A 12,514-nucleotide genomic window follows, 5' to 3' on the forward strand; every position below is an offset into this window, starting at 1 on the left:
CTGCACACATGCCTTCTCTGCCTCAGGTCAGCTCCTGCCCTGGGCTGAACCTAAACCATACCAGACCACATGTATTCTTTAAAACATAAGAGGGCTTTCGCAACCTTGCGCGGTGAGCCAAGTGTCTCATTCTTGCAAGTGTTCCATAATGTTTATCTTCACTTCCTTTCTTAATTTTCCCTAAGGCTTGACACTTTACAAACTGTTGATTTTGCTCTGAAGTTTATGGTTTTAGTTCTGAAGCTTATTTTTTTTTTAAGATTTTATTTCTTTATTTTCAGAGAGAAGGGAAGGGAGGGAAAAAGAGAGGGAGAGAAACATCAGTGTGTGGTTGCCTCTTGGGTGCCCCCTACTGGGGACCTGGCCTGCAGCCCAGGCATGGGCCCCGTCTGGGAATTGAACTGGAAACCCTCTGGCTCGCAGCCCTTGCTCAGTCCACTGAGCCACACCCACCAGGGCCTGAAGCTTATTTTAAAGATGCTCTTACTTTCACATCTGAAAGTGTTTCTTTTGTCTGCCTGGCTGCAAATACGAAGCTACCAAGGACAGCTCTCCTCTGAGCCCCGGTTCCCCTTAGTGAGGGAGCGTCCCTTTGTACTTGTCCTGTGCATAAATCACAGGGGAGGTTTTTGTTGTTTTAGTTTTTGTTGTTTCTTAAGAAATAAACAACAGAGATTTATTCAAGGGCCTTAGAATTTGGAAACACAATTAGGCAAAAATCCAGGCGTGTTCTGAGAAGAAAGGGAAGTTGCCGATTCTCATAGTAAAGTCACATCCTTGAGCCGATCAGTTCTGCATTCCTGGTTGGTCCAGGATGCTGATCAATTGGATGTCCGGCGGTCTGCGTGATGAATGCCGGGTAATCTGGTCCCGTAAGACCCGGCTGACCCAGAAGGTGGTATTTATAAATAGTCCTCCAGCACCCCTCCTTAAAGCTTGTCCACCTAATCCTGTCCTCTCTCAAGATTGGAAGTGACTTGACCTTTGAGTCTTGAAACTCAGGATCTTTTCCTCTGAAATATCTGCCTGTCAAAAAGCTGTTAAAACAAAAATGTTTTCAGCATAATGACCAGCCATCAGAGCTTGCCTTTCATTTCCAACATTTTTAGCCAAGAATGACCCCTTGCTAAAGAACCAGCTTTTCTTAAGACACCTACCTTAATAATTTTTATTTTTACTCACAGGCTATCATGGATTTGTATTCTTATGATTTATAAAGTTGTTCCCAAATGGCTGCATTTCTGCCATGGACTAAGAGCATTCCTTTTCACCCCTAAAATTACAGAACTTGGGTGGGCTCTAAGTAGCCTCTGTCCCGTCGTCGTTGAATGGAGCTGTGTTTTCATTTCTCTAATTTCTCTCTGACCTGGTCCAGCGGCAGTAATGCCTTTCTGGCAACTGCGGTGTCTGATCCAGCTGTTGCTCTGTGAGGGGAGCCCCATCTCCATGGCTGTTATCGCAGTAGTTTTGCTAGAATGCCCCACGTGAATGTGAGCCTGGAACTTCAGAAGTAACTTTAGCTTTGTTTAAAACAGTCTGGTGTCCACTGTGGCTGTGTTGGTGCATTAAAGACGTCTGTAGAGAGAATGAAAAGCGTGTTCCAAAGAGGCTGAATGAATATTGTGTCTTCTGAAAAGCTTGGGCTTCCGTGTCTAAGGCCACTCTGTCTAGCCTTGAGCTCAGAGTAGCCTTGCTCAAGCAGCAGTCTCTGTTGTTTTGTTTCTCCAGGTGGGGAAGCTTTCACTTAATTAGCATGGAGACCCCAGGATGGGTAAGAATATTTATAATAATTAGAATTGTAAGACATAACCTAAGCAAGTATGTATATTTTTGACTTGCTTTCGAATTGAGCTTTTTTTTTTTAGTGGAGTTTAGAAATACGAAGCAGAGGAGAGAAAACCACCCAGGTGCACAAGAGCAGCAGCACCTAGCAATGGAATGAGCGCAGAAGGAGGGTTGGTTAGGATTGTGCAAACTGGGCTGAGAGGAGCACAGCCAGCGAGACTTTGGAGCAGTGGGAGGTTTGCGCAGGGGCACACAGGCAGGGTGAGGGCACGGGAAGCTAGTGCACCCATCACATGGAAGGCACGCTACTGGATAACCTTTGGTTGTCTTCTGTGACTTTTCCTATATAGCAGCAAAACGTAGGAAGAATCTCTCCAGGGGGTTAAGAGCAGTACCACTGCATACATAATGATTCTAAAAAACTGTTGTTCAGGGTTCTCCACTGCAAGCTACCCGAACAATGGGAAAGGCTCGAGGGCTCTCCTGGGGCTTTGAAAACTGACCGGCAGTGGAGGACCAGGGCCCGCAGCCATGGCCACACTGCAGGAAAGGTCAGGGCGGCACCAGCTGCTGCCCACCCTGAAGAACTGCTGACTTGTCCTCAAGTCCTGTGTGACTGCGGTTTCAGGGGCCCGGAACTTGGTACCCAGGTGTCCAAGCCCAGGTCCTGTGCTTGCCTCTAGCTGCACCAGGACCAGGAAAGAATGTTCCGGATCTTCCAGCTGCTATAGTGCAAAGCAGTCACTGCCTCCCATTAGGGAATGGAGACCTCAGGGTACTGTTGGGGAGAGGGTTTGTTTGCCAGATAGCAAAAAAAAAAGAAAACAAAAACGAAAAAAAAGAAAGGGGAGGGGAGGGGAGGGAAGGAAAGGAAAGAAAGACGTAAGCTATATCAACTATTTATCTGAAGCCCAGTCTATTCACAGATGTTAATCATCTTTCTCATACTGAGCCTCCATGCACAGTTACTGTTAATTTTATTTTCCTTCAATGATTTGTCTATTATTTTTAAAAAATAAGCAATAAATCTTGGGTGTTTTTCAGTTTGATCTATATTTCTATCAAAGTCGGGTGTGTACATTGCCCTACCCAGTTTCTGATGAAGAGCATGTCCTCCCCCTCCTGTTTCCTACTCCCCAGAGCAAATTGTTTTCAGTTCTTTCTAGCTGATTTACTTGGTGTTTTTCTTGATATTTCTTAATAGCACACTCTGACTCTGTCTTAATGTTTACACTTTAGGCATTATTTATTGACCTGCCACTATGGAAAGTGGTTTTATTCTCTCTCTGCACTTTACACCTGACCACACAGGCTCACTCTTCTCCCCGCAGCCTCCCGGGGTGGTTGCCCTGGCTCCGCAGCCCGAGTTTCTGTTGCTGTGAGTCTGTCCACCCCGCCTGCGCCTGCGGTGAGGCCGTGCAGCCTGCTATGACTGCTGCCTACTCCCGGTGCTGCCTTTGCTCGTTTTGTCCCTGATGTTAGTAATTGTCTTGTTTCTGGTTTTTTATTCATTTGCTTAGGTTTTCCATATTTCTCACTAATGTGCTGTAATCCCCACATCTCCCCTAATTGTATAATTCTACTTTCCATATAAATACATTCTATGAACTTCATCTTAAGAGAAAATCCCTGAGCATTCTGACCTGCTTGTGTCTGGACCCCCAGCCACCCTCCAGGCCTGCTAAAGAGCTGTTAGCTCTGGGGTCTCTCCTTCACCTTCACTGCAGGGACACTGTCACCTGTCTCTTATTGTAGGTCCCTTGTTTTCTAGATCCAGTGTCATCCCCTTCCTTGGCAGTCCCTGTTTGTTTTGTTTGTTTGTTGTTGTTGTTGTTTTGCTGGTCCTCAGTTGTCCGGGCTTTCTCTCTCTCCCTTCCAGCCTGTTCCATGTTGTTTTTGAAGGAGCATATTATCGTTGGTTTCTTGAGAAAGTAATTTTTTTTTTTTAGTTTTAGGAATCATTTCCCTGAGAATTTCAAAGGCACTGCTCCATTTTTTCCTGTCCTCCAGAGTTACCGTTGAACAATCTGTTTCATTCTGAATTTTTTTTCCATTCTGATTTTGACTGTTCGTGTGACAATTTGTTTTCTCTCTGAAAGCTTCTCTTTAATCTTGACATTCTGCAAGTTCACAACAATGTGACTTGGACACTTGTTCAACTCTTTTAATATGGGAAGTTTTCTTGAATTAATTCATTGATGACTTCTCTTTTGTTTTTTCTGTTCCTTCTCAAACTTCTCTTAGTTAGATGTCGACCTCTTGGACTAGTGTGCGTTTTTTGTATCTTTAATGCCCTGCTTCCTGTCCTTGCTGTCTTTTTCTTTCTGAAAGAGTCTTCAGCTTTGTTTTCCAACCTTTGCTTTGAGTTGTTTGGTTCTGCTATCAAGAGGTATATTTTCTAGACTTCCTTTTTGTTCTCTGAGCATTCTTTTTTTTTTAATTGGTATTATTGACTCATTTATTGTATGATGAACAGTACAGAAGCTAGAAAATACAATTACTTATATTAGAAGGTGTTTTCTGGCTGAAAGAAATTATCAATTGACCAGCCTCAAAAGTTGTAATCTTGAGTCAGAGAAAATCACCAAAATTATACAAAATTCAATTGTATATACATTTTTTTTTAAGGATTTTATTTATTTTATTTTTAGACAACGGGGAAGAGCGGGAGAAAGAGAGGGAGAGAAACATCAATGTGTGGTTGCCTCTTGGGTGCCCCCTACTGGGGACCTGGCCTGCAACCCAGGCACATGTCCTGACTGGGAACCGGACCCTTTGGTAGCAGGTAGCAGGCCGGTGCTCAGTCCCCTGGGCCACACCAGCCAGGGCTGTATATAATGTTTAGTGTCTATACGGGTTATGTTGTCTGGGGTTGTTTTCATTGTTTGTTTTTAATGCTTCCTTTTAAAAATTTGTATCTTCCTCTGTACCTTTTATCCTTCATGTTGCGTTTTTTCTCTTTGTTTTGGTCTGTCGTTCATAGTAGACGCTTTCCGGAGATGCTGGTGGTCCTTAGCTGTCTTCTCATATTTGAGAGCAGGCCACTGAAAAGCTGCTAGAGCTCTGGACTTGCAAGTAAAACTTACCGACTGTGATCTTCACCATACAGTGATTGGCCTGGATCATTCTCTGGGATGCTTCTCATGCCTACTGCTTTAGGTCTTTTATCTTAGCTGGTCATATTCCATTGGAAAATTTAAATTTGCACCGTTCACTTTCTACCTCTTTCTAGATGTGTACAGGCCTTGGGGTCTTATGTTGTAGATAAAAGTGTCTCCTCTGGGTGTTATGCTTCTTCCTTTCAGTGTCTTACAGACTCTCCCACATCCTTATGTGCTTACATGGCACGTGCAGTTAGGTGAAGGACAAAGTAGGAGTCACTTTCAGTGTCTTACTTTCCTCAACGTATCTGATCAGAAACTGGATGAACCTCCGGGATGCCGAGACAGGGAAGATACTCTGGCAAGGAACGGAAGACCTGTCCGTCCCCGGAGTGGAGCACGAAGGTACTCTCCAGCCCTGTGTCCCCCAGGGCTGTGACGTGTGGGGGGCAGGGCCTAAGTGTCAGGGAGGCAAGTTAGTGCAGACCTAACAGGGGGGTGAGTCCTGGCGGCTCAGCAGGTCAATCCACATGTGTTACCGAGATTTCTCGTGTCTTAAGTTTCTGTCTCCCACTTTCCCAAACCGACTTTTGTTAAAAGTTTAGCAATAGAATATACCCAAAGATCTCAACTTTTTTTCCAAAATAAAATTTGCATTTTTATTTCCCTGAAATAAAAGAAAACCTAAGGGGCTACAACCAGTACAACAGAGTAGAGGGAAGGGGCCCATTCAGCCCTTCCCTGATGAGAGCAGCTGGGTAAGGGCCTTAAATGCACTAAAGCTGATGCTCCTTGATCTCCCAGGCACACACACCTGACCAGCTGGGCGCTTCTTTAATTGAAAAGCGTAGTTCTGTCTCTAAAACTTAACACAGACGATGGGTTCTCTAGATCAGCTTCCAGAAACTCGAAGCACCGTAGTCATGTGGTTTTTCATTGAGACTGGCTTCAGTATTTCTTTTTCTTTACCAGCCCGTGTTCCCAAGAAAATTCTCAAGTGCAAGGCAGTATCCCGAGAACTGAACTTCTCTTCAGCGGAGCAAATGGAAAAATTCCGCCTGGAACAAAAAGTTTACTTCAAAGGGCAATGCCTAGAAGGTATTCCACGCCTGGAATCCAGGCTCAGGGTGACCGGGGCAAAGGGCGAGACCAGCGAACTGTAAAGCACTGTTGTGGTGACATTCATTTTGCAGCTCAGGTTGTGACAGGATTCCTACATACTGCAATATCAGGGACCCCAATGAGAACCAGTCAGAACAAAGTTGTCACTAGCAGGGGCTCTGAGCCCAACAAAAGGGTTTCTGATGCTGTGGGCCTGAGGCCGGCGCCTGCTGTGTCGCTGACGTGGTGTTGGAACACGGTCACAGGAAGCTGCTGGTCGGGGCCTGGCACCGTGCTCCCCATGCTCTCACACAGATTTGAGTGGCAGGCCACTCGCCATTGAGTTGTCTCCGTCAAGTGTAAGAGTGCACATGTGTGTCCTGGAGCTCAGACTGCAAGTGAAAAGGCCTATTCTGTATTTGTGTATAATTGACATCCAGCCTCCACAGAAAACTCTGCGTCCACTCCACGAGCCCGCTGGCCCTCGTCTGTTAGACCGCAGAGCACAGGGAACGGGCCTCTGGCGTGGCTCAGGGGACAAGCTCAAAGGGGTCCTCTTTCATGCCCCTGCCCTGGGAGGGTTCTGCTGGCTTCATCAGTGGTTCTGGGGGTGAAAAGAGGCTCGCTTTAGAGGAGGGGGACGAGGAGCCCGGAGACACTGTCTGGGATGCCCACTGACCTGCTTCTCCTCCTTCCCCCAGAATGGTTCTTCGAGTTCGGCTTTGTGATCCCTAACTCCACAAACACCTGGCAGTCCCTGATAGAAGCGGCGCCTGAGTCCCAGATGATGCCCGCCAGCGTGCTAACGTGAGTGCGCAGGCCGCAGGCGAGGGGAGTGTTTCTGGGAGTGGGCGTTCCGGCGGGTGGGACTCGGGGTCCTGGTCAGCAGGCAGGCGGCAGCCCACACTGAAAACGAGGGTAAAAAAAGAGTACCCCGGGGTGTCCGGGTTTACCGCTGATTGATTTATGTCAAATAAAAAAGTGTGATGGAATGGAAAGGACATACAACTTTAGACTAGGCCTTTAGACTAAAATTCCTGATGAACCCTGACGAGCTGTGTAATCTCGGACAATCTACTTGACCTCTCTGGGCCTTATCTTTCTCCTCTCTAAACACAGAATGGATCGTTCTCTCTCACAGAGGGGCAGTGAGAATGAAGTGAGGTGACACGGAAGGACGCTGGCATACACTGTATTACATCCATGCTGGTTTCCCCTCCCCCGATCACCAAACTTCTGTGCTCTGTACTGTGTTTAAATGACCTTGAACAGACCTGGCAAAGTCCTCATTCTGTTTTAGAGGGTAATATTTGGTTGCAGTTTTTCAGAGACTGGCTTACCATCTCATAGCAGTGCTTCTAGCTCAGAGAATTACTAGTTGGTCGCTTGTCCAAAAACACTGTCAGTAACTGCGCACCCACCTTCTCTCAGGAGAAGATACTAGTCTTTCAGAAGTTGTAGTGACAGTGCCCAGTAATGACGTGCTCACGCAGACCATCACTGTGTGGTGTTGTCATCTCTCTAACCGGGTCCTTTGTGGAAGCCACGTTGAATTTCTAAGTGGAGATTACTTATACATCTTTAGTAGATTTTTAATTACAGTAGTGTTTTATATTCTATAAGCCATTCAGACCTTAAATTCCTTATTTACCTATTTTTAAATTAATTACCAGCAAAAATGTATCTGCTGGCTATTAATTACTCTGGGAAAGTACAGTGTCGTATGTAGAAGGCATTTTTTATATTTCATTAAGCGTAATGTGACTCCTTGGCCAGGCCTGATTTCTTTTCAGATATTAAAACCAGTAAGTCTACGGTAACATAATTGAGGTTGCTGAAGTCATATTAGTGTTTAGAACCCAAAGACAGTACCTCTGTTGCCCTTAACCCAGTTCAAAAATGGTTTGGTTTTGAAACACTGAGGTATCCACCAAGGAAAATGAAATTCTACTCTGCCCAGCACAGGTGTACGGTTTGGGGCTCTGTGGTTGCACGCCGTAGAAACCGGTCCTGGCTAACGTGCCGGGGCCGAGAGGGCCGAGCTCTGGGCAGCTCGCAGGATGCAGGTGGCAGGAACCTGTGCACGGTTTCCTCGAGGAGCGGCCGCAGGGAAGAACCCTGCTTAGGGAAGAGAGTCCCATTGGCCCATGTTACATCCCGTGCCCACCCCTTTGCAGGTGAGGTAGGGGCCACTTGGCCGACCTGTGGACTGGAGACGGGTGGTTCCCCAAAAGAAGCGCAGAGCGCTGTTACCCCAAGTGAGGAGAACAGCGGCGTTGTAGGGGAAACGCCACCCCTGCGGCCTGCAGTTTTACAGTCGTCAGAAAGCCAGTCGCGTGTGTAAGCACCGCCGTGTGCAGAGCACTCTACCGAGGACCTTACGTGTACCGAGGATTGATTTGTGCTCTCTCTTCTGACCTCCGAACCCAAGAAAGACAAACGTAGTCACATAAGTTAAGTGTCATATGAGGCTTCTAAGCACATTACAGACACAGATTTTAATGTCCGCAGACCAAGGTTCTAGGTGGGCGTAGGTCCATGGGCCCAGGTTGAAACCATTTGGCGGAAATGAAATCTGTCGCTTAACACAGCACTCTCGCCTCCTCTTCTTGCCTACAGTGGGAACGTGATCATAGAGACAAAGTTTTTTGACGACGATCTTCTTGTAAGCACATCCAGAGTGAGACTGTTCTACGTTTGAGAGAAGAATGTATGTGCGTTTCAAGAATTTGGGTTTTTGGGGGGGAAGGAGGAAACTGTTTACTTTTTTCCTCCACACATTTAATTTTGACACTTCCACCCCTGATTCCCTCTACGACAACACCTACCTGCGGCCGCCAGGGGACCAGCTCTGTGTGGGTAACCAGATGGCTTTCTTCCCTCGAGCTGCCATCTCCGCTGACCAGGCTTAACTCCCCACCTCAGACCAGGGCAGAGGGCGTGCCTCGACTCCATCCCAGGGTACACGCGGGACAGACACACACCGGAGCGGGGGCTCTTCCCGCCACCCTCCCCGCCTCCTCCTCCTTGGGTCCTGCCGGAGACATAGCTCCCTCTGGCTCCGGCTTTGGAAAACTCATGTTCTTGACCCATGTTTAGTCTTTTCCTACCGTTTCTATTTCATACATTCTCATACATTTAACTTGTAAAATAGACTGTGATATTATTATGTAATGAATTGAAACATGAATTAAACTATTCCTACAGTCTTTAACTTGGTACTGCTCTCATCTCTCCTTTCTCTCGGGGCCGTGAACCTGGGGCCATGACGAGAAAAAGACGTGTGCGGGGCTCACGGCTCCGTTTCGCTCCGGAGGTCGGCTGGTCGGGCCTGCGGTTCCAGGGTGCGTCGGCGCGTGCTCCCCGAGAGCATAAAACTCACCCGACACGGCCCGTGACCTCAGCCTGTCTCTCAGACAGGACCGTTAGTGGTCGCTTTCACAACATGCATACATCCTTTACCGGTCGGTGTGCTGCTGTTTTTAACTCCTTCCTTTCCTTTATAATGCTCGTTTGCTTGAGAGGTTTCCAGAAAGGGCAGACATCCTAAGTTGGCAGAGACTCTCATTCCTAGCGACAGAGTAAGTTACCAAATGAAGGGAAGCCGTCCCAGAGGTTGACTGGAGACCCGAGGAAGCACGGGGGAGGGGCTGGGGCGCCCGGAGGCTCCATAAACCGCAGCAGCGGGAGCCCGGTTCGGGGGAAGAAGTGATGATCACGTCTGTGGTGCTTTCGAGTCTGAGGTAAGAGAGGAAACGTGAAAGGATCCTTGTTTTAGGAACTTGCCTCTGAGCTACAAGTAGCCTCCCCTGTCCTTTACAAATACCAACAGTGAAGAGTTTTTGGTTTCCACAGCAGTAAGACTCGAGGCCAGAGGACAGGAGGTATTTCCTGGACGAGATGGATGCCCTACCATCAGATTCTAGCGAGAGGAGACAGCGAGCAGACCATTTCAGACAGCAGCCGGTGCTCCGCGGCGGGCAGGGCGGGCAGGGGCGGCATCGGTCTGGAGGGAGCGGGTGAAGAGAGGGAAGGTATCAGCGTTCAGCTGGTGACCACCAAAGCAGGGCTGGCCAGCCCCCAGCAAGCCAGCAGCCTGGAGATCCAAGCCCTACTAGAAAAGATGCTTTGAATCTTTTAAACTGTCATCAAAAAAGCAAGAACCAGGCCCTGGCTGGGTAGCTCAGCTGGTTCGAGTGTTGTTCTGCTACACCAAGGTTGCAGGTTCGGTCCTCCATCAGGGCACATACAAGAATCAACCAATAAATGTGTCAATAAGTGGAACAACAGGTTGATCTCTCTCTCTCTCTCTCTCTCTCTCTCTCTCTCCACTCCCGCAAATCAATACATAAAAAAAAATATTTTTTTATAAAGCACGAACCAGGTGTGTACACTTGATTGTCTAGTTTCCCACAAAGAACCCAGGGTGTGGTGGGAAAGGCCGGCCCCTTCCAGCCTGGGGTAGGACAGAAAGGAGAAAGGAGGCGGAAGCAGGACAAAGACGTGATGTCCTTGCTGTCCTTTGCCCCCAGCCTTGGGTGAGAGGGGTGATGGGAACCTCTGCCCAGGTACGGGGGAGGGGTGAGAACTTCAGCAAGGGGTAAAGGAGGAGCCGCCCCACAGTGCAGTAGTGACTCAGTTTCGTAAACATGCCCCCCACCGTCCTCCGTGCCCACTGCCCCCTCCGCAGGTCCTTCCCTTCTGATTCGTCCTCCACAACCAGAGGGAGCCCCAAGATGCACCTCTGCTGGCCAAGGCCTCTGTATTGTCATTTTTAGAGCTTCTGTTTTAGTGACCTGGTCATTGTTTTGTGACTTTTGAAATGCCCTGCCAGAATGGTCCTAGGATCTTTTTTTTTTTTTAAGATTTTATTTATTTATTTTTAGAGAGGGAAGGGAGGGAGAAAGAGACAGAGAAACATCAATGTGCGGTTGCTGGGGGTCATGGCCTGCAACCCAGGAATGTACCCTGACTGGGAATCGAACCTGCGACACTTTGATTTGTAGCCCGTGCTCAATCCACTGAGCTCCGTCAGCCAGGGTGGCTTAGTTCTTTTTGGTGCTTTTATCTGGTCTGAAACTGAGCGGCTTTGACTCTAGCTTTAAATAAACCGTGGGGTGGAATGGGGTGGAGGGGGAAGCAGGGATTTGGAGAATACATGTGGTTCCCAAACTGTCCATCAAGGCACCCCAAGGCTCTGCAGCAAAGTTACAGGGGGGCTGTAGGATCTTACAGTTTTCAAAGGAAATACAGGGATACAGGACAGCTGTGTCACACTGCTTAAACTATTAGCTCAAAGTACAATTTTTTTAAAGATTTTTTTTACTTTTAGAGAGGAGGGGAGGGAGAGAAACAGTGTGTGGTTGCCTCTCGTGTGCCCCCAACTGGAGACCTGGCCCGCAACCCAGGCATGTGTCCTGACTGGAAACCGAACCAGTGACCCTTTGCTTCTCAGGCCGGCACCCAGTCTACTGAGTCACACCAGCCAGGGCTCAGTTTCAACAGCAGAATGCACTACATTCTTTTTGGTGAGGTATCTTTGGAAAACCAGGTGTTTGAAGGTCTTGGTGACAAGAAGCAAGTACTCTTCAAACATCGGCGGGAACAGGAAAGGAGGGGGGTGGGGTACAATCTGATCCCAAGGTCTGAGCAGCTGGGCTGTGCTCAGCAGACACACACCCCATTAGGAGGTCATCGTGATTATAAATGAAATAAAAATATTTTTTCTCTCAGTTTAGATGGCTTTTTTCCCCAAAAAATAACATGGCTGCCACTGTTAGGACATAAATACTTCGTCACTTGGTCCTAACTAGTTAGTGAAGGGAATTATTAGTTATTTATTTGGTCTAAGTAATTAGCAACTGAAATAATTACAGGGACACGAAGGATATAGTGAACGGAGAACATTTAGGGACCCCCAGTGAGCCCTTGGTTTTAAACTACACCTTTCAGAGTGTTAGAAACGTACATCACCATCTCTGGCCACAACCAGCAGGTACTGACCACCCACTTCTGAAGTCTCAGCAGCTCTTGGTTCCACAGAGTACTTTTGAATTCCTGTACTTATTAAAGGGGAATATATTCAAAGAAGAGAGACATTTACTTAGGTTTCTTGGAATGGCTTTTTAAGTGACTCGATTTATTCAAACCATCCCCCAAGTAGCTCTTCTCGATTATAAAAGGATAAGCAAAATTATTGTCACTTGAGTTTTTAACTTGTATTATAATTATTACTTTCATTTGGGGCTAATGTGTGTGCATTCGAGCTAAACAGTGCGCTGAGTATCTCATGGTGCACAGGGCGCCCCTGTGTGACGGTGCTGTCCGTGATTGGTCAGTTCTAACCAGGTAGAGAACCTGGGGTTTTATTTTACTGTTTTATGTTATTACAGGAGTTGATGACAGTCATTTATTTATTTCATGGTAATTGTTGGCTATACATATCATTCACGCGGGGCCGGCCCTGGGCAAGGACTGGAATGCAGACCATCTCTCCCTGCAGACGTCTGCCCACTTTTCATTGGCTG

General features: G+C 47.3%; 1 protein-coding gene across 2 annotated transcripts in view; it reads left to right on the forward strand.

The window, feature by feature from the left end:
• Nucleotides 1-9,205, forward strand: part of PDE6D (phosphodiesterase 6D) — a 41,265-nt gene extending 32,060 nt beyond the window's left edge. Inside the window, exons 2-5 of one of the 2 annotated variants that reach the window (XM_028509416.2) lie at nucleotides 5,203-5,291; nucleotides 5,859-5,984; nucleotides 6,689-6,794; nucleotides 8,607-9,205. In XM_028509416.2, coding sequence (XP_028365217.1) covers nucleotides 5,203-5,291; nucleotides 5,859-5,984; nucleotides 6,689-6,794; nucleotides 8,607-8,688 — 403 coding nt within the window. In that variant the 3' untranslated portion in view covers nucleotides 8,689-9,205. The other variant, XM_036022723.1, reaches the window with a different exon arrangement.
• The last annotated feature ends 3,309 nt before the right edge of the window (nucleotides 9,206-12,514 follow it).

This window comes from Phyllostomus discolor, chromosome 4 (genome assembly GCF_004126475.2).
Source record: "Phyllostomus discolor isolate MPI-MPIP mPhyDis1 chromosome 4, mPhyDis1.pri.v3, whole genome shotgun sequence".
NCBI lineage: Eukaryota > Metazoa > Chordata > Mammalia > Chiroptera > Phyllostomidae > Phyllostomus > Phyllostomus discolor.